We start from the raw sequence: 21692 nt of genomic DNA on the forward strand, positions 1-21692 counted from the left end.
TGAATCAAGGCAATCGAGTAGCGCCGGGTATAACGATCCGCATTTCATGTTGTGTTTTCTTGCTTTTAGTATATAATGTGCTTTGACGGCGAGATAGTTGCCGATTCACATGATTTTTTTCCTTCTTATTGAAGATGTATGCTGGGTCGCGGATGCTGATATTGAGCATTGCTCTGGGTTTTCTATTCGATGTTGGGTTGGCGGCTGCGTCGTCGTCTGGATTTGATGAACGATGCAGGACGTTCGATCCTACGTATTATGTTAAGAATTCGACGCTGAATGTTCGCGAATTCGTTACTGCGGGTTCAAATTTGACGTTTCCTGATAACGTGGCGAGTTGCGGTCGAGCGAGCCAGGTTGTTTCTGTGGATCTTTGTCGTATTGCGCTTGAGATACGGACATCGAGTACTTCGCGGATTACGTTTGAGGCGTGGTTTCCTGAGGAGTGGTCTGGAAGGTTTTTGGCGACGGGAAATGGAGGGTTGGACGGATGTGAGTGCGATATTACTTAGAAGTGGAAACTAATCGATGTTGATGTGAGAATAAGGCATTAAGTACGAAGACATTGCCTATGGCACTGAAAATGGGTTCGCTACTGTTGGGTCAAATAACGGACATAACGGTACTTCTGGACGAGACTTCTACAACAATCGTGAGATGGTGATCGATTTTGCATGGCGATCGTAAGTAGCCAAATTCTGTCTCCTTGTAGTTCCATTAAGAAGACTCTTGTATTGACCAAGTCCTTTTTTTTTCACAGTCTCCACACTAGCGTAGAAACAGGCAAAGTGCTCGCTCAATGCTTCTACCAAAAGAAACATAGCACATCCTACTACATGGGCTGTTCACTCGGCGGACGGCAAGGCATAAAAGCCGCAGAACAGTTCCCAAGAGACTTCGATGGCATTCTCGCTGGTGCGCCCGGTGTCGATTTCAACAATCTGTATTCATGGCGTGCATCGTTCTACACTATCACTGGTCCTAAAACAAGTCCTAATTTCATTCCACCGCAAGCATGGAAAACATGGATTCACGATGAAGTATTGCGCCAATGCGATGGCATCGATGGAGTAAAGGATGGGATAATTGAGGACCCTTCGCTATGTCGATTCAATCCACGGACCTTGAAGTGCAACAATGCCAACGCCACAATCGAAGCAAAATGTCTGAACGAAAACCAAGTACAGCAACTTGTTCGCATATTCAGTCCCTACACGTATCCCTCCGGCGAACTCATCTTTCCAGGCATGCAACCCGGCAGCGAGATGCAAGCCCCTGACAGACTCTACACTGGCGCACCCTTCACCTACTCAGAGGACTGGTTCAAATACGTGGTGTACAGCGATCCAAACTGGAACGCATCGACCTTTACCGCCGCCGATGCACGTGCAGCAGAAGCCCTCAACCCAGCCAACATCCGCACCTACCCATCTTCACTGCCAGCCTTTGAATCTCGCGGCGGCAAATTACTCATGTATCACGGCCAACAAGACAGCCAGCTTACCAGCTTCAACACGAATCGCTTCTACGAGCAGTTGCGCGGTGGGAACGGTAAACGAGGCAAAAGAAGCTACGCTAGTATGAACGAATGGGCGCGTTTCTTCAGAATCTCAGGCATGTTTCACTGCTCTGGTGGGCCCGGGGCATGGGTATTGGGTCAGGGGGGAAGAGCCGCGCAAGCCGGTATCCCGTTTGATGCCCAGAACAATCTTCTTGCTGCTATGGTAGCGTGGGTGGAGAAGGGTGCCGCGCCCGAGCGTGTGGAGGGGACTAAGTTTGTGAATGATACCGTAGCTGCGGGTGTGGAATTCAAGAGGAGGCATTGTATGTATCCGGCGAGGAATGTGTTTGTTGGGGGTGATTATAGGGAGGCTGGGAGTTGGATGTGTAAATAAGTCGTGGATTTGGTAGCCACAGGTGTGGTGGTTGCCAGTACTGGCTAGTAAACCACGTGGCACTAGGTTTCGTTTCAACTCCTGTAGCCGACCAGCTACCGCTGTATTTCTTTAGAAAAACATAAGTATTGTCCATGCGTTTTCGACCAGGATGTTACGTTGTGGCTTGATCTTTTAGGCAAGGGGGTAGCGGTTCGGCTCGCAATGTTTGTTAGCAGAACCTAGTTGATGGGAACATCCGACAGGACTCTTCGCTTGGATTCCTGTTGCTATACCGATACACTTTTCTAAAGTTAGTTTATCTACTTTATCGTGGGTATTACACACCCAATGCGCGACCATTATGCAGATCTCGAGTTAGCTGCTTAGAGAGATGAGCATGAAACAACCGTGCACAGTTCACCGCGTTTCTCGTCTAGCCACCCCGTTATGAAACGGTTTTCCATTCAGCTTTGATCAAAACGTTTTCCTCCTTGAAGAACCATTGGGTTCGTACTTACAATGCTTTGTTTATCTAGCTAACCGTTGATACTGTTCACAGTATGCAAGGTCCTGCAATGGGGCCGCTTGACATGGTTTCGTGTGCTCCCGTTGCCCATTGCTACCCTCAATATGCCCAAGACCTTATCAAATTCTGAAAGTGGAGTCAGATTAGCGAAGAAAGTTCTTTGGGTTCAGTATGGGTCCAAGTGTAGTGTCTCTTTTAAGAGCTTACTTTTGACACCTGAGAGGTGGCAGCAATCACTAAGGCACAAAGACACTTTTTGTACATCGTGTAGGGTAGATGTGCGGAGCTCACATCGTATAAGGGATCACTGTCGGATGGCGAATTGTACGGATGGATGCCAATCACACATCTTGATTTGTAGTTACCTAACGTTCTTTTTGATATTTCTGATTCAAAGGAGAGAGAAATTGAGGGTAGTGAGCCTCCATACGTACCTGTTCTTGCTGATTGTGGCATCTCCTCTCTCAGTCCTGAGGGTCATGACTGCACTATCTCTGATCCCCCAGAAGACTTCATTTCTTCCTTTGACACTCGATATCCTCCTGTAAGTCTCTGTTTTATCTTGTTGGATCTTCCTACTGACTGTATCAGGAAATGAACCAACCTCCCTCGGATGACATCAAACTTGGAGAAATGACGGATGTTTGAGGCATTAGAAACATTGCCTACAAACTAATCATGAATGGGCTAGTCGATCAGGGTCCAGTTCGTTGCGACGCTTACACTCAAGACGAAGATTTTGAGGAATATGACGGAAAGATCCCTTTAGCTGCACAACATTGGCACAACCTTTTCCAGAATGATGACACGAATGTCCTCAGCTATATTGTCCAGAATGCAGGCATACTGAATCGTATACTGATGACCTCAAGCAGCTCGTGAGGAGGTGTTTGAACTACGAACAAAACAAGAGGCCAATGCTCTTGGAAATCATTGCCGAGGCTGATCAGCACTTCGGTGAATTCTTCAGACACATGGAGGAGCTCATGGACGAGTGTCGGTATAACTTGAAGGAGCCCAATTTCGAGGAGTTTCTGATTGGAGAGGCTATGGAGATAGATACATAAATGAGGTGACGATTGATTGAAGGGGTCTATGTTTCTTGTTTGCGTTCCATCGTTAGATGTTTTAGCGTTGGCCTCCTATGTATGTGATAGGTTCAGCACACGACTAGTACACCAATGAGCTTCCCCATACACCAAACAAACTCTAGGGCCTCGACATGTACTGCTCCAACATTTTCTTTCATATGAACTACGCAAGGCCTCCTTATTGAGTTCTCAGAATCAACTAATCTTTTACTTTTCTAACCCCTCTTTTAATTTGTTCCTTAATGTACTCCTGGAGACAATGCATGAGAGACACAAGATGGATATAGCTAATTTCTTTAAACACCTGCCGGGGAACATACCTAAGCCGTCAATTTTCCTAACTCCGAAGGATGTCGAGAATGAAGCTCGAGCGCGTGCAGCGAAGCTCTTTCAACATCGTGATTTGCTTGAAAAGATTGTTGAGCGCCACGAAGAGACAATACGCACACGCTGGGGCAAGAAAACGAGAATTCAAAAGAGAAAAGTCCTCCTGGAAGCATGGCCCGGAATGACCTCGGAACATCGACCAGATGTTGCGGCATGGCAAAAGTACTCAACATCGGATACGAAGGAAGCATATATGTGGCCATACATCAACTTGGAAGATCTCACCAAGACAAAGACCTTGCTGATTATGCTTCACTATCGTGGGAGGAAGCAGCCGCATGAATTTGTGCGTTCCGATTTGGAGCAAGCTGCTCTAGGTGAGGCGAGAGGTGCTACCATGCCAGGCTTTCTGGACGAATACACAATGCTTTTCGCCGACCGAAAAACACCCAAGTCATATGGAAAGCTCATTTCCTGGGATGGCGACGACCACGCCTTTCAGAGCATGACCAATGGAATTGGTATGCATCCTGGACATGGGCTACAAGCTTTGGAAATCCAGGAACGTATTTGGTCCTTTCTTGTAAAGTGCTGTCAGATCTTGTTGCAAGACATTCCGTCCATGACCAAATCGCCTGTTCTTCCAAACCCCGGTCCTCCTATTACTCAGGACCTTGATGTCGCATCTCTTCAGATTAAATCCTTCGAGGCCCCCTACCGAACCCCTGCACACCTTGACTTTGCGCGCTTAAAGGTCTTGGCCTCTGAGGAGCGCAACCGGAGGGAAGAACATTTGTGGTCACTGCGCGAGGACCCAAGCTATTTCGCCGAAGTGATGCACGAGCAAGCTGAGCATCGACCTGAGATGCTGCTGGATACCTTGCGGAACGAGCATCCTTTGTTGAAAGAACCGGGATGCCCACTCTTCTGGAACCGTGTAATCGGCAACGTAGTGATTCAAGCTTATTTTGGGTTCGCAACCTTTGATGAGGTATTGAAGCAGATCAACAACGTTGCTACCATCTACGAGAAACGTAAAGCAACACTAAAACCGGACGAAGACCTACCTGCCGACCTACTCAGCGCATTTCAACATCTCCGTTTCTTGTTGTGTGCTGCAAGAACTGACATTGTTAACTGCATCAAGATTGAATTGTTTGCCTCTCCTCCACTTCGTCCGTTCTGTAGGCGCGAGCCTCATGATCCGAAATCAGATGTCATCCGGTCTGCGTACTGTCCACCACGTCAGGAGCATGCGGTTCACCGACTCATGCCCCTATTCGATATCCTCTTCGACGATCAGCAGCTATTTGTATTTGGCCTACACACCGTGACAGATGAGATTGAACGCTTGACCGCAAAGGACTCTGCAGTCGCTGCTTTGCTTACACCACGAATTGTAAGCCGTCTCTCGTCGCTTTCAGTTGTATCAGAATGTCTTCAGCAAATCCACTTTTTCCAGCCGTGGGCGCGCAAAATCGAGGACGGCATGGATTTCAAGGCCCGTGAACTCCAAAAGCAGTACAACAGGACTTTTAAAGGATGGTTCCCAATTCTAAATGTGAAATTTGAAGGCTCGCAAATCTATCAGTATGCTGATCCAACTGACGGGAAATTCAACTATCCTACGGACCGCCGCCAGAACAAGCAGAATGTCGAGATAATGCGCAAATCCGAAGCTAACCTGGACATCCTTTGGAGAGCTGTAGACCGGCACTACAAGTCTAAATCGGCCAACTCGCAGCATGACATGGTCGCACATAGGCTCCGTAGTAATCGAAAAATCCAGCGTACGCCTGTTTGGGTAGAGCCTGGCAAGAAAAAGAGGAGAAAGAAGAAGGTGACAATTGTTGAGCCACCAATGGTACACCTATACAGGCCATCTTCCAGCGTCTACCAGGAATTTTCGAAGCCAATCATTGGTGATTTTGTTGATGTTGCACTCGACAAACCTCGTGTCAAGTCCAGAACTGACGGAGACGTTGCTTCAGGGTCCAAGGCTGAAACACCGACATCCACCCCTGATGAAGCTACTGAGCACCCCGAGACCTTTGCAGTGGACAAGCGCTCTCGCAGGGCCTTCAGCACCATTTCTCACGCATCGTCCGATCCTAATCAACCTGCAGAGGTCCCTTGGACCGATTTCATGCACGCGATGGCAAATATGGGCTTCTCATCTGAAAAGCCACATGGATCGACGTGGAGTTTCGCATCACGAAAGATCGGCCTGAGTCCAGAGAAGAGTATACAGTTTCGCGAACCGCATGTTAGTAGCGACATTCCGTTCCTCTGGGCAAAACGTATTCAGCAGCAATTGGCGAGGGCGTATGGATGGGTGGGTGGGGTGTTCAAAGCAGCCTAAGGTGTGGATCTATGGCGTAAGCAGGTCTTACATGTCTGGCGTTGGTTTAACGGTGGTGTGTCAACAATTGTTTTTCTGTTGTATACTATACTGTGTATGAATAATGTCGAGATTCCGAATTCATGAGCAGTAATTGTATCTTGTCTTGTTATATCGAGATGCCCCTATCTCTGCCGAGAAACGGCAAGTATATGTGTTGTGGCAGGTCTGGCGGCGTGTTCTTTGCGCAATGACTTCGCAGGGCAGTGCTTGCCAGCGAGGTGGCAATCCGCGGCGCGATGGCCATGTAGAACCCGATGCGCCAGGCTCCCTATGGATCTTCGCGTAAGGGCTGACGCGCACCAGTAAATCACGGCAAAGGGCCGAATGTGACGATGAATAAAATGCGTTGTGTTGCCGATGAAATATTAATGCGCCATGGCCAAGGCAGTCACATTGTTCGGGACAGCAAGACCGGGCACGGGGCACGTGATAGCGCGCTTGGCATCGAGGCGGAGCGCTCGGCCGGCGGAACGAGCGAAACGCGGACCAGATCCTCCCTCTCTCTTCACGTCAACGTCTCCCACTTCACGCCAACCTTTCCTTTGACATCCATCGGTCGTCCATAGCCAACATCAATGCCTCACTATCGATGGCCGCCTCGGGGAAAGATGTAGGGCTCATCACCTACCCAGCCATTGTCAACATCGCCACCCTCGTCGTGTTCTTCGTCTACCTCGTCATATCCATCTGGCTCATCTTTCGACAGGGCCTTGGCCGCAGCTCACCATGGATCTGGCTCACCATTCTAGCCATCTGTCGTCTCACTCAGGTCTCGCTCGATTTGGCTGCTACCACCATGTACCCGATAGGACAATCGTCAAACACCAGCTTGGAAAGCGGCGTCGCAATCCTGACAACCATGGGCTTGACGCCCCTGTTCATGTCCACCAGCAGCCTACTCAATACGACCACCAGGCCTAAAGGACGTCGCATGCAATGGATTCTGCTTGTATTGCATATTCCCCTCGTCATTTCCTTCATTCTTATTGTCGCCGGTGGCATCGATCCAGACTCACGAGACGGACCCACTTTTGCAGCCACTGAAAGTACCAAGGCTGGCATCACACTTTACTTGGCATGTTTCGTTGTCCTCGTCTGGTCAACCATTGTCATCTCTGCCCGCCTCTATCTTGCAGACAGAGATGAAGTGCGCATTCTTACGACTGTCGTGCTCAGTCTGCCGTTTTTTGTCGTCGATATCGTTTACATGATGTGCTTCGCCTTCGAGCGCTGGGAAGTCGACGACTTTGACGGCTGGCAGCACATGCGTTTCAATGTTATTAGTGGAAGCGTCACCCTTCAACTGTGCATGTACGTATAACTCCTGCCATACGACTGTCTCCTTTCCTCCCTTCAATTGACCATGTGACGTTACCAAGGGCTAACCCATTGCTAGGCAAGTAATTATGGAATGGATTATTGTTGCTCTATATCTGGCCTTGGGCTTAGAGCTGCCCAGTAAAGCTGCCAGGTTGCGACGTCAGATCGAAGACCAAATGGATCAAGCCAGAAATCTCGATGTCGATGTCCTTCAAGAGACTGTGCTATGGAAGCTTCACGATGCCATATCCCGCATGGTTGCCGCTATGATCATGCCAGCCCTTCAACTTGCACACTGGATACTTGGAAAGATACTACGATCTGGACAGAATCAAACCTGAAACATGCAAACTGCGAACATCAGATGATCAACGTCTGAAGACATCTCTTGATACCCGATATACTTGACCCACAGTGTCCTGCCTTACGACTGGCGCACAGACCCATTGCAACGTAATCGATAGAATCGTGTCGGCCTATTCGACCAACAAAACCCCAGGAAGAATTCTGTCATCTTTGGATTAACTCGCACAGCCAATGAGTAGACAACGCAAAAGTACCCAACAGTAAATGCGTGTTTGCCTCGTTATCATCATGCCGAGACTTGCACTACGGAATGAGACGGATGACGCGCTCAGTGGCACAACAATGAGCCATTTAATCAGCACCAGGCCCTGTGGCCCCGCTAAGACCCTGGCGACCCAATGGAAACAGGAATAGATCTCACCATGTTCACAAGCCTGCTACTGCGGTATTTACCACTCCCGAACCGCATTGGTTGTGGCTGAACTCTGATGAGGCTGCGATAAGCGACCAGAATAGGGGCATGGAATGAGCAAGAAGAGAAGGAAAATGCTAGGCAGAGAAAGCACAAAGGAGGGAGGTGCGCATGGAGACAAGCCGACACGCACATTTGTGGCGATGAGAAGGAGTTTGTCTTACTAGTGACAGTGTTTATACCAATTAACAATCCGCTACCTCCAATTGCCAGCTTTGTGCCCAAAAAATAATTACACTTCACCCCTTTTCTATCCATACATCTGAGCTAAGGATGACTGCACGTGCATTTTTGAATCTTTCTATTGCTCCCGGTCCACAAGCACCAGGAAATATGGGTTATATTCTGGAGTGTTATCTTTGCCTCATTTATTCTGTTTTGTCCTATTCTAGTTATCAATAAGTGTACGGAAAGTTACAAACTTGACGTTGTGTAAAATTTATAGGTAAAGTCGAAAAAAATAGTAATTTATTCATAGAAGAAAGTACACAAAAGGCGACATATAGAAAACTGTATTACCAAGAAAATTTGTGAATTTGTATAAATGTCCGTCGCTCATTTCTTTTCTTGTAACAAAGTGGTTCGTTGTTTTCAATTAAAAAATAACTGTTCCACAGTGAATGGATGAACCAAGAAGCCTTCTTCGTAAGAAAAAACCCCATTTCTGTACCTGCTACCCGACATCCACATATCTAGATAAAGCATCATTTCTTCTACGTTAATGTTTTCAACAGATCCGACCTGCTATACCATCACCCCAACGTACCAAGCGGATACGCATCGGATATATTACCCCTGTCTGGCGTGATGATCGGCACACTCTCATAATTAGGTATTTCGACCCTTTCTCGCGCCCACTCCGGGCTTCGACGCGCTCTGAGCAACTGCTCAACCGCATACGCGATACCCAGCAATTTCTGTTCTTCCCACGGTCTACCCATGATTTCCATGCCAATTGGTACGCCGACTGGCGCTTCCTGGCTTGGTTCTGAGAAGCCTACTGGCACTGTGACGACGGGTGTGCCGGTGAGTGCTGCTAGGATGCCATTGCGTCCGGATTGTGAGGGAGATCCGATTTTGACGACGAGATTCTTTTGTGCGGGGTAAACTATTGCGTCGAGGGCATTCGATGCAAAAGTGTTGAGAAGAGTGAGAGTGAGATTGTGGATTCCGGCTTGACGGTCGTTGTATGTTTCGTTGGAGATTGAAGAGATGAGGGCGGTATTGACGTATTCGTACTCGGCTGGAATGACGAGGAATTCGCCACCAGAGCCATTGACGGATTTGCGAGAGTAGAGTTCGTTTAGGGTGTTGGGATGCTTGCCTTGTAGTGACGGTCGCTGGAGGTATTGATCCATTAGCTCGCGGAACTCGAAGCGTTGGACGTCCCAAGAAGCTTGAATGTCGGTCGCATTGTAGATAGTATCATTGATGGGTAAGATCGTTACTCCTTCAGCTTCCAGGCGTGATATAGTAGAGTCCATAGCATTGTTTACAGGTGCAACTTCTGGTGAATTGGAACGATTAAATAAACCGTTCAGTACGCCGATGCGCAGGCCCTTGAGGGAAGTGCTGGAAAGGGAAGAAGCATAGTCAGGCTTGCGGATTGAATTAGGAATGAGCGCAGTCGCCTTGTCAGCCGGATCATACTCTGTCGAGGCCATTACAGTGAGTGTAGTTGCAACGTCCTTGACAGTTCGCGCGATAGGCCCAATAACATCGTGAGTAGACGATATGGGCATAATGCCTGTCCGGGTAATCAGGCCCCGTGTAGGACGAATGCTGCATAAAGAGTTGGCAGACGCCGGGCTTCGAAGTGAATTTACCGTGTCTGTTCCGGTACCCAATACACTAAAAGAAGCAGCAACTGCTGCTCCAGTACCCCCAGAGCTACCCCCAGGTGTCCGAGTGGAGTCATAGGGGTTGATTGTTTGGCCTCCAAATGAGGAGACACTGAGACCTTCGAGCGCAAGTTCGTGTAAATTGACCTTGCCCAGAATGATAGCCCCCGCATTCTTCAATGCCGTTACACTTGGGGCGTCTATTGTGGGTTGAGAGTGGGCCAACGCCAGACTAGCGCCCGTAGTAGGCATGTCTGCTGTGTCAAAGTTGTCCTTGAGCAGTATTGGAATGCAGAAAAGAGGCCCAGTTGCATTGCCAGCTGAGAGCTGCTGATCCATATCATCGGCGATTGCCAATGCTTTAGGATTTAATGTGATGATGGCGTTGGTCCGGTGGTTGTGAGCTTCGATATTCGCAAGAAACGAAGATACAACTTCCCGACATGTTGACAACCCAGAGTAGAGTGCATGATGAACCGAGTCGATGGTTGCCTCCCGTGCATCGAAAGGCATGTTCATTCTTGACATGGCACTGCCAAAAAGTGCTATTAAGGGCAGAGTTTGGAAGTTTACCATACTGCAAGGCGTAATTTTAGTATTTGGGCAAATCAATAAATAACGGAGTTTTACCAAATTGCCAAATTGCTGAATTTATTATATACAAGATTCTCTCGTAGATGGCGCCTTGTCATACATCACAGCGGGTAGCTATCACAACAGTATCTAGATTGAGAATATCATAGAGGTGTACTCTGTTGCGGTTCCCCGTAATGCCTGCCTGGCCTTATCGCACATGGCTGTATGCGAATACCGGAAATCGGAATGACGTCTTTTGCCAAGACCGAATACTCCCACCTGCCTCATTGGTTCAAGTGTTTTTTGTCCTTTTTTCTTTTGCGAGATCTCAAGGGCCGATTTTTACCTAGAGAATCTCTTCTTTTTTGATTGCAATGCATGATAATATGTAGGCTATACACCCGACATGGGGACAACAACTCTTTGCGCAAAGGCAGTAGTGCAACAGAATGCGTACTGGAATACGCTTCGCTACTATGCCATTTGGTTCCATACCCTTTTCTGCTGATTCTATAACCGCAGAATGAAAAGAGTGCATGAAGTACTAGGGTATTCATAAAAGTCCCATTCGCGTACAGTTGCTCGCCCAAAGCCAGAACAGATCGGGAGGGCGCCATGCGTTCCGCTCGCGACTGGGATTGTCGTAAGAGACTCAGACGTCAAAGGCACATGTAACAGAGAGAACAAAGAGCTTCAATTGGCGGACGAAACAGCTGCTTTCATACCCATTCGCTTGTTGTAGCTGTCTGCTCAGCAAGGAGGAACTGTTCCGAAGTCGCATAATTTTGTTTCCAGTATTCCAGCAGCCCTCATGCGCATCGTGACCAGACACACTGGTGGACCGATTTTGCATAGAGTCTGCGCCGGGCAAAGAGTTGCTCTTGGAAAAACGTCCGTTGGTGTTGGGTGCTTGGCGGGGGAGTTAGGGTGCTGCACGTGCCTGAATCGCCAGAGCACGTGTTTGGCAAGAGAGTGACTAAGGCGTGCGTCTCACCGTTGTCCTCACCAACCACCAGTGCCCCATCTCTCTTCCTCCACCAGCACGCTCTCCGCATCCTTCGCGCGCACCAACAGCCGCAAAGGACCAGCTCAGGCCGGATCGTGCGCATGCCGGTGGCAGAATCCTAACCACATTTCGTTTAGTCACCGATGAAACTGACGATGCGACACCAAACTCAATTTTACGCCCAAAACAGCTACAGCCAGGTCCCTAGCTGCACGTTTTCGTGCATCACCATTTGTAAACACAGAGCCAACCTTATTTGACCGCCACCCTGATCTTCGCTTGCACAGATGTTCCGCACTCACCGGACAATCGTGACTCGTCTTCACTGCAGCTGATGGCGCTCGTCGCTGCTTGCTGCGCTGTCCGAGTTCAGTTGTGCACCACAATACTGACCAGAGCGACCGTCTCTTTGCAGCCTCACCGCTGTGTACTGATTAGGAGCCTGAGAACCAGAACTACTTCAATTACAGTGGGCCCTATGCCTGTTTCGTAATAATTTTCCTGTTGCGGCCTGCATAGAATCCTACAGCCTCAGCCACTTTCCGTTTCACAACACGATATCACAGGCGTTATGGAGAGTCATTTGAGATACCCGCCAAGCTTTGATATGTACACTAGTAGGTGCTTAGTTATCACAGGTCTCGAACTGCTTGCCGGTTGAACCAATGGCGACCAGCCCACTGCTCCACAATATACCCAAAAGATACTGATCAGCTTCAGTTCCACCCGTCTTCCGTGGATGCAGCCTTCCTATAGCGTTTGCTTACAAGCCAACGTCTCATCACTGGCTACCAGTATCATCCATCGCTCAGGTTTGGCGAGACTAGTCTGGGCTTGCGGTGGCGAAGGCGCCGCTATTTCCAAGCTAGGAGTCTTCAATACTTGTTTCCCGAGGCTGCTCTTGCCTCAATGGCGTTTCGTGATCTTGTTCTTAGCATCGGTATTAACACTAGAGTTGTTTTTGGAGTTTGTTCACAGTTTTGAAACCTGGACGTAGGACCGTCGCACGTCTTGGCCAAACCGGAGTGCCTCACTACGGCGGGACCAGGCATGGCCGCGCCAAGTTGGGCCTTTGACAGCTCATATGTGCTTAGAGTCTATGGCTTCCAAAGTTGTATAAAGACTGACAGTGCCGCCGCTGAAGAAGGGCATCCAGCATCAAAGGTTCCCAACCAAAGCAACTACAGTAATAACCACTTTTCCGTTCTACTTAATACCCTTTACTCTACTTTCTAATCTACTCTGACCGGTTCAGACATCTTTTTTAAAATCACTCAAAATGTACTTCTCCAAGACCTCCTTTGTTTCCTTCAGCCTTTTGGCTTCTTCCTCGCTCGTGGCTGGCCACGGAGCTATCATCGCCGCCACTGGTAATGCAGGTGGTGCTGGCTCTGCCATCGGTGTCGACCCCAACACTCCTCGTGACGGTACCAACCGCAACCCCTTCCAGCAAGATTCTACCCGCTTCCGTGGCGATGCCGCAGCCACTTGCGGTGAGACTCTTGGTGGAGGTGCCAACGACATCCAGGCCGGTACTGCCAAGGTCATGCAACTCAACGGCGCTACTCTTCCTCAGGTCACCGCCGGTGGTCAAGTTATGATGACTGTTCACCAAGTCAACTCCGACGGTGCTGGTCCCTACACCTGTATGATCGACGCCACCGGTACCGGTACTGCATGGCAACCCATGACTGTCACCCAGAACCTTCCTGGTAACGACCGTGGCCGCAACCGGGCCACTCAATTGCAAGATCAGCCTCTTACTGCCACTGTCCCTGCTGGCATGCAGTGCACTGGTACCGTCGCTGGCCAGTCTAACGTCTGCATGGTCCGTTGCCAGAACCCTGCTCGTGCTGGACCTTTCGGTGGCTGTGTTCCTGTTCAGATGGCTGGTGCTGCCGCTGCCGCTCCCGCTGCCGGTGCTGCCGCCGCTGCTGGTACCGCTGCTCCTGCTGCTGGTGCCGCCACTGCCGGTACTGCTGCTCCTGCTGCTGGTGCCGCCACCGCTGGTACCGCTGGAACTGCCACTGGTGCTACCACTGGTACCGCCGGTACTGCCGCTGGTGTTGCCGGAGCCGCCGCACCTGCTGCCGCTGGCACTGCTGGAACTGCTGCCGCTCCCGTCGCTGGTGCTGGTGCTGCCACTGGTGCCACTGGTGCCACTGGTGCTACTGGTGCTGCCACTGGTGCTACTGGTGCCACTGGTGCCACTGGTGCCACTGGTGCTACTGGTGCTGCCACTGGTGCTACTGCTCCCATTGCCGGTGCCGCTGCCCGCAAGCGCGAGGCTGCCCGCAAGCAAAACACTCAGCCCGCTCTTACCAACGACGACCAGGAGGAGGAGATCGACCTTGTCGGTGACGAGCGCGACTAAATTGCTCACCTACCTGCATCTTCCAAATCAATGACTAATCAATCAAACGGCGCCTCTCCGATACGATCATGACCTCGAGCCGGGAAGAATCCTTTGGGGTTTTATCTAGCTCTAATCACGAACGAACGAACGAAAACTTAATGTCAAGATGTGGGGGAGAGATATGAGAAAGATGTATACAATAATGGCCGAAAACAACAACAAAAACACCTGATCTTTTACAAGACGGGAAAATTAACGGGTGGGGGTGAAGGTGTATTTTTTCTTTTTCTTCTTTTTCTTTGTTCTTTCCGGGATCATCTGAGCTGTGCTCGTGTGAAGGAAAGGGATGCAGGGGAATGAGAGGGAGAGAAAAGTAGGATGGAATCTGGTTATTCGCTGGTTATTCACTGTGGTTTGCCTTGGGCCTGGGAACCCGAGTCTGATTACGCTCCTTAATTGTAGAGTTCTACGTAGGACCCCCTCTGGTTTGTTTTTACTCAGTAGATAAAATCGCCCGAGGGATTGTAGATGTGCTACAATATATTTTTTTTAACATAACCTTTGTTTTTTCCGTTCCTTCTTTGCCTTGTGATGAACTTCTTCTTCTTCTTCTTCTTCTTCTTCTTCTTCTTCTTCTTCTTCTTTGCTCCTTTTTCTTTGCAACTTTTAGGCGAACCACACAAGGGGCCTCCGAACACAGCTGTGCAAGCCTCTTGATAATACTAAAACTACACACTGCTTTGCTATTTTTTTTTTAAAAAAAAAAGTAAAATAAATGTTACAATTTGTAAAGTTAAACTTGTAGCACTTTTGTAGATGTCATAATGCTACTTCAAGTGACTTTTTTTGCTATAATTCCAGTTAATACTAGGACGTAATTTTGTTTTAATTCAGCTACTACTTCATTCCCCCCGCAAAAACCTCCTTGCCACTAACCCCCCCCCCCTTTTGTTCAACCCAGAGTAAAGTGTGGTGTGGCCACTTTGTCTTTATTCAATGTTCATCTTTCCCGACGTTGAGCCTTGCAAATCAGGCAAGTGATGTCTAGCTAAGCTTTTCTTGGTACTAAGTAGGGCTGTCGGGATATCTACACGCTAGCAGCCCGTGTGTGTGGCCTGCTTTTTTATTTTTAGGGGGGGTTGGGCATGCGCATGAACCCGGAATGCTGTGGCGGTGCGGAATCTTCGGATGAATGTACGGTTTCAGATGTTGGGCGGAGGAAAGGACATGGGTGCTCCATGTGCCGGAAGATGCGTTGCAGCGCTGTTTCAGGCACGAGCGGGTTGGGGCTGAGGAGGATTCTTGGGCCCCGATTTTTTTTCTGGAGAGGAGGATTGATGTGCCGTTTGATATATACAGGGAGACGCATAATATAGGATGAAATTAGATACTGATTGTTGCTTCGTGCGGAGTGTGAAGGGGGGAACTGATGGTCGGGGGGTTTGTTGTGGGTTGTGACAGGCGGAGTGGGCACATGATGTCTGTGTTTCAGAAACACAAAGTGATGCGAAACGTTGGCTAAGAATATAAAGACAGCAGTTGGATTTGAAATATATGTTGGACTGCTGACTCGATGTGCAAGTGGCAGGTAGGATAACGAAACTATGTCAATTCTTGCAAGCATCAACCGGAAAAGTGTGTATTTGCATTCCGCTATTCTTTGCGCTTAACATACCTCCAAGCACATGCTAAGTGCCTTGGATGTAATTCCACATACTATTGTAGTACTCAAGCTCACTGGATGCAGTCACCTTCTGTTGCCAATTCGCTACAACACATCCAACAAGATTACAATGCATGGCAAATCCACACATCCGAACTTGAACTTTGTATGAGCAAATAACTTTTGCAAAGAATAAAAAGAGGAGTACGAACATCGAGTTACCCATTACTTTTTATTTTTGTCTTTTATAGGTAGATACATACATCACACCCCAAGTCAGATGTCTCCAAGCGTCTACAACAAAAACTTCAACGCCATCTCATGCTCATCATCACCTCTACCGCCAACACCTCGCCATGCACCGCTCGTCTAGTCTCCAGCAGCACGCCGTGTTTTGGTATAGAAAAAAAGGAAAGGAAAACAAAGGTATACATCGCTCAAACTATTAGAGCTTGAATTTCATGACTTGACCTGGAAGCATTGAATGCAATTACTCGCGCATGTTAACGACGCAGCGAATGCAGTCACCAGCCTTCATGTCACCAAAGGCCTGGTTGATCTTGTCGAGTGGCTGGCGGTGAGTGATGAACTCGTCGACCTTGAGGTTACCCTGCAGGTAGTCGGATACGAGGCCGGGAAGCTGGCTGCGACCCTTGACACCGCCGAAAGCGCATCCCTTCCATACACGACCAGTGACAAGCTGGAAGGGACGGGTGGAGATCTCCTGGCCGGCGGCGGCAACACCAATGATGATGGACTCTCCCCAGCCCTTGTGGCAGGCCTCGAGAGCAGCGCGCATGACGTTGACGTTACCTGTGCAGTCAAAGGTGTAGTCGCAACCGCCATCGGTCATTTCAATAAGCTTCTCCTGGATGCTCTGTTTGCCGAGCTTGGTGGGGTTGACAAAGTGTGTTGCGCCAAACTTCTTTGACCACTCCTCCTTGGCATCGTTGACATCGACTACGATGATCATGCCAGCCTTATTCTTGGCGGCTCCCTGAATGACTGACAAACCAACACAGCCGGCACCGAAAACAGCAACGTTAGATCCAGCCTCGACACCACCTCGGCCGGCAGTGATGGTTGCAGCTCCGTAACCGGTGGTGATACCACAGCCAAGCAGACAGGTGCGGTCCATGGGGGCGTTCTCGGTAATGGCAACGACCGAGATGTCGGCGACAACGGTATATTGGGAGAAAGTGGATGTTCCCATGAAGTGGAGGAGGTCCTTGCCCTTGCACCTGAAGCGTGATGTGCCGTCAGGCATGACACCCTTTCCTTGTGTGGCACGGATCTTTCCGCACAGGTTGGTCTTGCCGGACTTGCAGAACTTGCACTCCTTGCATTCTGGGGTGCTATCTTACTGTTAGGTGGGTTCAGATCACATGGGGGGTAGCTTCACGTACTATAGCGCAACGACGTGGTCGCCTGGCTTTACATTGGTGACGCCCTCGCCGACTGACTCGACATAACCGGCACCCTCGTGTCCAAGGACAATGGGGAAAGCACCCTCAGGGTCCTTGCCAGAGAGTGTGTAGGCATCTGCGTGTGTTTTGTTAGTTGTTGATGTAGCAGAAGAGGCCAAAGGTTTCAACATACCGGTATGGCAGACACCAGTGTAGTAGATCTGGATACGGACTTCGTGCGCGCGGGGCGGCAGGACCTCGATCTCCTCGATGGAAAGGTCCTTGCCGGCTTCCCAGGCTACTGCGGCCTGTGTTTCCGTCAGCAATGATCCTCCTGTGGTTACAGACTGCGTCGTCATCTGCCGACTTCGGCTTCCGCTTCCGACGCCTCTGGTCCGCTAGTAACCGTGGGATTACATGCATGTTACAACACGTCTTGCGGATCCGCATGCCAAGGTTCGCAGCCAGCTACGAAGACAGCTGGCGGAGAGGGCGACTGTGCTGTATGGAGGCAATTGGTGCTTAAACATACCTTGCAGGTGATTGTCTGTTGAGAACAATGTCAGAGGGTGTAGCATATAGGCGACTTGAGCAAGATAGCTGGGCGTGGTGGGACGTACCTTTCCAACGGTGTCTGCAGACATTGTGGATTGAGTGTCGAGGAGGTTTGTGTATCTGGAGAGTGCAAAGCAGCAGCAGCAACAGCGGCAGTTAAATAGCACGAGGGGAAGAGGGGAAAGGACAAGCTACTCCAGCCCCGTAGAGCGGCTCCGGTAGCTTTTATTTGAAGATGTGGGGTCAGCAGCGACAAGCCAGCGTCATTCCGCTGCCCCTCCAAGGCCGTCCAAGGCCCATGCCCCTCACTTGCGGGCGCGATTCGGCGCATGTCGCGCGATACTCGCCCTTTGAGGCTCAAACTCGTAGCTGGCTCGGAAATGCCTGGATGGCTGGTCTTGTCGACACGGCCGCTGGCTATTGGCCGCTGCTGTCCGGGCATCTTAGCCAGATGTGGATATGTTGGTTGTAAGCCCAGCTCGGCAGTCGCGATGCGGAACTGCTTGCCGCTTCGGGGTGACGGACACGACGGCCCAGTGTGTAGATATGCGCCATTCAGCAAAACGTCTCCCACACTACTGCACTGCCAAACCGCCGCCCTTTGTCTTTGTCAGCTGTGTGGTGCGCGTGATGGTTCTGGACCGGATGCCTGCCCATCGGCTACTTGGACCAAGAAAAGACAAACTACTACGCGGAACCAGCCGGAGGATAGCTACATGCCTATGCATGTAGAAAAACGCAATATCTTGGTATCTTCTAACAAACTGCTAACAATATAGACCTTGCAAATACATCCTGGTCTCGCTCATCAACCAAAATACGCAGTAGAAAAAACGCCATATTACTAAGTCCTCTGCCCTGCCTTTTCTCACGCCTTTGAGGTACCTGTCAGAGCCTCACTTTCTTCCTCTAATATCCTGTCTGGTGTCGTTTGTTTGCTGCTGGTCACTGACACGTCCTTGCCGCCTCTGCTCTTGCTTCGTAGCCTTCCCCAGCTCATGGTCCTCCTCCTGTTCTTCTCCGGTCCCTTGACTTCGTGACTCCACCTCCTCCTGACCGGCGGTCTTGTCGAATCCAAGCCTATCAAACTGCGGATCTCCGACACTTCGGCGTGGCCGCGGGTTGTCTTCATCCTATGTGCCCATGTGCATTCGCCATTCTCAAACAAAAACTCGCCACCAACTTGCTTGAAGTCGCCGCCCTTGAGCGCCTTCTTGCCCGTGCTAAGACCTTGGAATATCGACTGCACCGAGTTGATGAGAACGTTGGTCTGCATGTATTGTGGCTTGGCACCTAGGTTCAGGGTGCGCGTCATGCCTAGATGATCGTAGAGCTTCCGCGTCGGATCGGCGTAGATGGGGAAAGGACACCCAGTCGTTTCGGTATACATAGGTATTAGCTCGGGCCGCCCGCATCCAATAACCGTGATGAATGTCGGCGTGGGCAGGGCGAGCAGGTCGTCGGGTGTTATGGATGAGGCGAGCGTGCGCAGGTATTCCTGGCAGTTCTGCCAAGCGTTAGCCAAGTGTCAAAGGCAACATTGAGTTGGGACAGTGTTGCAGCTACTTACGCCGCAGAAGAAATGTCGAATGAAGATGATGAGCTGCCTCGAAGCGACATGGGGCGCCTGATAGAGATCTTTGAACGGCCTGCTCTGGCCCTGCGCATCCAGTACCAGCATATCCGCCACTGCACTCAGCTCCTTCTCTGTTGGTATGTTATTGTTTATGTCGAGTGTGCCCTCAAACTCCTCCTGCTCCCTGCCCAAGACAGGCGTTTGGCTCGATGGCGAGAATGGAGGTGTGGTGTTTTCGGCCACGTCTATTGAGGCCTTGGGATTTGTCGCATGTCCAGATTGCGAGTGTGGTGGTGAGGGTACCTGTGTTGCGAGCGCTTCTGGCGTAGACGTCATAATGGGTGGAGGGACTGCGACAGTTGCTTTGGCTTCTGAAGTCTCCATGGTGATTCTTGTACTAGTAGTAAGAGTAGAGGATGAAGAGTAAAAATAGACAGTCGATGGCGCAGCTGTGGCAGTTGCGTAGCTGATCAATATCCGGAAGCCAGCTCGGCCGGAGCTAGAGGGCGTTGGGAGGGGCGTGGTGCTCTGTATACAAAGATTGGGTGTCCCAAGTTTATGGCGGACAACCAGGTGTTAAAAGGTAGGCCTGCTAGCAAGCCATGTTATCTATTCATTGGCCACGCGAAACATGGCCACATATGCGACACGGTTCGAGACGCTCGATGCAGGTACACGCAGCGACGTCAGCGGCTGTTGCAGCTTGCCATTGGTGCCCGCCGGGGTGCTGGTCTTGCGCACATTGGGAATAGCGCCATTTGGTGTGGCATTTGTGTGCATTGTCTGCTTCCCTGCTCACTTATCCAACAATTGCATCTTTTCTACACGCATACACACACACACACACACACACACACACACACACACACAAAATGAATATTAATCCGGTGAGCCTGTGCGTTGTTGGCAGTGGAGATGCCATGAAGCCTGACGTGTCTCAGGGTCTCCTATGTCTACGCAGGGTCTGGCGCTAAGCCACGCCTCGGAGGGCGCCACTGCCATCATGACAGCCACCCTCACAGCACCTTCACACACGCACACCGCATCCAAGCAGCCACCACATCGTGCTTTTGTTAAGCCACTTTACTCATCCAATAGCCTGTATCTTGCCTTTCTTTTCACATGCACATCCACCACCTCAACTCATCCCTACGCACCATGCTCAGTCTCTCGCAAAGCCACCTTCGTCTTGATACGGTCTAGCACCTCTACGTAGTGCTCGTAGTTGGGGAAATCAACACCTTGGCAGTCCTTCTTCACTTGGGCAGCTTTGACAGCGGCCGCTTTGGCCATTCCAAGGTCGTTTTGGTGCTCGCAGACGAGCGCAATATCCAGGTATCTATTCAGAATTAGCTGGGAACTCCGCGGGACCTTCATAGAGCTCCTGCCCTCACTTCCTTCTCTTCTCATCAAACCAGTGTACCTAGAACCACCAGGTCGCAAGGATGATTCATGTCGCTACTTACACAGCAGCCAGTCTGGCGGTATAGTCTCCTTCGAGTCCGTGTAGTGCGGCTAGCTGAAGCAATTTGTTGACGAATTGAGGCTGCTGGATCCCTTCCAGAAGCATAGCACCTCGCCACATACGCGTCTCATGCTCTAGTTCCTGTAGTAGGAAGCGCCTCACGGCACTCTGGTGTGCGAAGCTCGCTTCATCGTTTTCGTCCCCAGCGCAAGCTGGGCAGTCGCAGACGAAGCCATAGTGCTTGAGCTCGTATGCCCGGGATGGCTTGTCATGCATCATGTCGCAGTACGAAAGTGTGATCTCTTTGCCAGCAGCCACGTCATTCATAACATGGATGGTCTCCTTGTTGATGGACGGGTTCCAGGAGAAGCAAGCATTGGGGTTGCAAGAATGGTTGAATCGTGCTGCATGTGGGAATACAGCCGCACCCTTACCCACTTCCATGCAATTCGTCTGAAAGATGCTCATCCATGTTGCTTCATGACCAGTTCGAGTTGCGTATTGCTCCTCGATGCGCTGCCGTTCTCTGGGTCCTACACTATCATGGATTTTAGACGGCCATTGCCTTGGATCCTGGCCATGGCCAGAGTGGAGCGAAAAATAGAGCTTCTTTTGCTCCGCCGTCAACCTTGCAGCTGCATCCTCAATGTCAGATTTTAGATATGCCCCAAATGGTATGGCCAAAAGTGGGTCGTCCTCCAAGATACGCGTCCCCCGCGGGATCGGCGCAAGCGCGAAACATCCATAGCCTTTTCCAGGAATCTTTCGAATCTCGTAGTACTCGTTTCCCTCTGTACACTGTTAGCCTTGACCAAGTTGCTTTTTATCGATACTGGTCTACTCCAACGCTCTTTTGTTCGGAATGAGATCAAAGGGTTCACTACTTACCAGGAGGCGTCGGAATAGCTTCGTCGGATATCACCAT

General features: G+C 50.1%; 10 protein-coding genes across 10 annotated transcripts; 5 read left to right on the top strand and 5 right to left on the bottom strand.

The window, feature by feature from the left end:
- Positions 1-152: 152 nt before the first annotated feature.
- PSV08DRAFT_183404 (Tannase/feruloyl esterase) lies at positions 153-1895 on the top strand (the record flags this gene model as incomplete). Its single annotated transcript, XM_014227704.1, has 3 exons — positions 153-492; positions 548-683; positions 761-1895. The coding sequence occupies 3 exons, from the start codon at positions 153-155 to the stop codon at positions 1893-1895; spliced, it is 1611 nt and encodes a 536-aa protein (XP_014083179.1).
- Positions 1896-3081: 1186 nt separating this feature from the next.
- Positions 3082-3470, top strand: PSV08DRAFT_353534 (uncharacterized protein; the record flags this gene model as incomplete). The annotated part of the gene is made up of 2 exons (XM_066092864.1): positions 3082-3216; positions 3279-3470. The coding sequence occupies 2 exons, from the start codon at positions 3082-3084 to the stop codon at positions 3468-3470; spliced, it is 327 nt and encodes a 108-aa protein (XP_065948812.1).
- Positions 3471-3771: 301 nt separating this feature from the next.
- Positions 3772-6183, top strand: PSV08DRAFT_363888 (uncharacterized protein; the record flags this gene model as incomplete). The annotated part of the gene is made up of 1 exon (XM_014227703.1): positions 3772-6183. One exon carries the CDS (start codon positions 3772-3774, stop codon positions 6181-6183), a length of 2412 nt encoding a protein of 803 aa, XP_014083178.1.
- A 554-nt stretch (positions 6184-6737) lies between these two features.
- PSV08DRAFT_6598 (uncharacterized protein) lies at positions 6738-8058 on the top strand. Its single transcript, XM_014227702.2, has 2 exons — positions 6738-7536; positions 7622-8058. The coding sequence occupies exons 1-2, from the start codon at positions 6815-6817 to the stop codon at positions 7884-7886; spliced, it is 987 nt and encodes a 328-aa protein (XP_014083177.1). The 5' UTR covers positions 6738-6814; the 3' UTR covers positions 7887-8058.
- Positions 7966-8572, bottom strand: PSV08DRAFT_314481 (uncharacterized protein). Its single transcript, XM_066092661.1, has one exon. The coding sequence runs from the start codon at positions 8456-8458 to the stop codon at positions 8231-8233; it is 228 nt and encodes a 75-aa protein (XP_065948813.1). The 5' UTR covers positions 8459-8572; the 3' UTR covers positions 7966-8230.
- A 503-nt stretch (positions 8573-9075) lies between these two features.
- On the bottom strand, positions 9076-10740 carry PSV08DRAFT_377712 (amidase signature domain-containing protein; the record flags this gene model as incomplete). Its single annotated transcript, XM_014227701.2, has 1 exon — positions 9076-10740. One exon carries the CDS (start codon positions 10738-10740, stop codon positions 9076-9078), a length of 1665 nt encoding a protein of 554 aa, XP_014083176.2.
- Positions 10741-12867: 2127 nt separating this feature from the next.
- On the top strand, positions 12868-14267 carry PSV08DRAFT_314482 (uncharacterized protein). Its single transcript, XM_014227700.2, has one exon. It carries the CDS (start codon positions 13026-13028, stop codon positions 14118-14120), a length of 1095 nt encoding a protein of 364 aa, XP_014083175.2. The 5' UTR covers positions 12868-13025; the 3' UTR covers positions 14121-14267.
- A 1710-nt stretch (positions 14268-15977) lies between these two features.
- Positions 15978-17855, bottom strand: PSV08DRAFT_206142 (chaperonin 10-like protein). Its single transcript, XM_014227699.1, has 5 exons — positions 17792-17855; positions 17704-17718; positions 17365-17479; positions 17172-17307; positions 15978-17120 (listed from the first exon to the last, which is right to left on the bottom strand). The coding sequence occupies exons 1-5, from the start codon at positions 17813-17815 to the stop codon at positions 16256-16258; spliced, it is 1155 nt and encodes a 384-aa protein (XP_014083174.1). The 5' UTR covers positions 17816-17855; the 3' UTR covers positions 15978-16255.
- A 558-nt stretch (positions 17856-18413) lies between these two features.
- PSV08DRAFT_226877 (AhpC/TSA antioxidant enzyme-domain-containing protein) lies at positions 18414-19926 on the bottom strand. The gene is made up of 2 exons (XM_014227698.1): positions 19297-19926; positions 18414-19233 (listed from the first exon to the last, which is right to left on the bottom strand). The coding sequence occupies exons 1-2, from the start codon at positions 19684-19686 to the stop codon at positions 18595-18597; spliced, it is 1029 nt and encodes a 342-aa protein (XP_014083173.1). The 5' UTR covers positions 19687-19926; the 3' UTR covers positions 18414-18594.
- Positions 19927-20239: 313 nt separating this feature from the next.
- Positions 20240-21692, bottom strand: PSV08DRAFT_377719 (uncharacterized protein; the record flags this gene model as incomplete). The annotated part of the gene is made up of 3 exons (XM_014227697.2): positions 20240-20641; positions 20769-21558; positions 21656-21692. The coding sequence occupies 3 exons, from the start codon at positions 21690-21692 to the stop codon at positions 20452-20454; spliced, it is 1017 nt and encodes a 338-aa protein (XP_014083172.1). The 3' UTR covers positions 20240-20451.

Source organism: Bipolaris maydis (assembly GCF_028858645.1).
Source record: "Bipolaris maydis strain C4 unplaced genomic scaffold PSV08scaffold_10, whole genome shotgun sequence".
In the NCBI taxonomy this organism is placed as follows: Eukaryota; Fungi; Ascomycota; class Dothideomycetes; order Pleosporales; family Pleosporaceae; genus Bipolaris; species Bipolaris maydis.

Coding starts and splice junctions, on each gene's coding strand:
- PSV08DRAFT_6598 (XM_014227702.2), top strand. CDS start 6,815: ATGGCCGCCTCGGGGAAAGATGTAGGGCTCATCACCTACCCAGCCATT. Junction 7,537..7,621: donor GTCACCCTTCAACTGTGCAT/GTACGTATAACT, acceptor ACCCATTGCTAG/GCAAGTAATTATGGAATGGA.
- PSV08DRAFT_314481 (XM_066092661.1), bottom strand. CDS start 8,458: ATGTGCGTGTCGGCTTGTCTCCATGCGCACCTCCCTCCTTTGTGCTTT.
- PSV08DRAFT_314482 (XM_014227700.2), top strand. CDS start 13,026: ATGTACTTCTCCAAGACCTCCTTTGTTTCCTTCAGCCTTTTGGCTTCT.
- PSV08DRAFT_206142 (XM_014227699.1), bottom strand. CDS start 17,815: ATGTCTGCAGACACCGTTGGAAAG. Junction 17,308..17,364: donor CACTGGTGTCTGCCATACCG/GTATGTTGAAAC, acceptor AAACACACGCAG/ATGCCTACACACTCTCTGGC. Junction 17,121..17,171: donor GACCACGTCGTTGCGCTATA/GTACGTGAAGCT, acceptor ACAGTAAGATAG/CACCCCAGAATGCAAGGAGT.
- PSV08DRAFT_226877 (XM_014227698.1), bottom strand. CDS start 19,686: ATGGAGACTTCAGAAGCCAAAGCAACTGTCGCAGTCCCTCCACCCATT. Junction 19,234..19,296: donor TTCGACATTTCTTCTGCGGC/GTAAGTAGCTGC, acceptor AACGCTTGGCAG/AACTGCCAGGAATACCTGCG.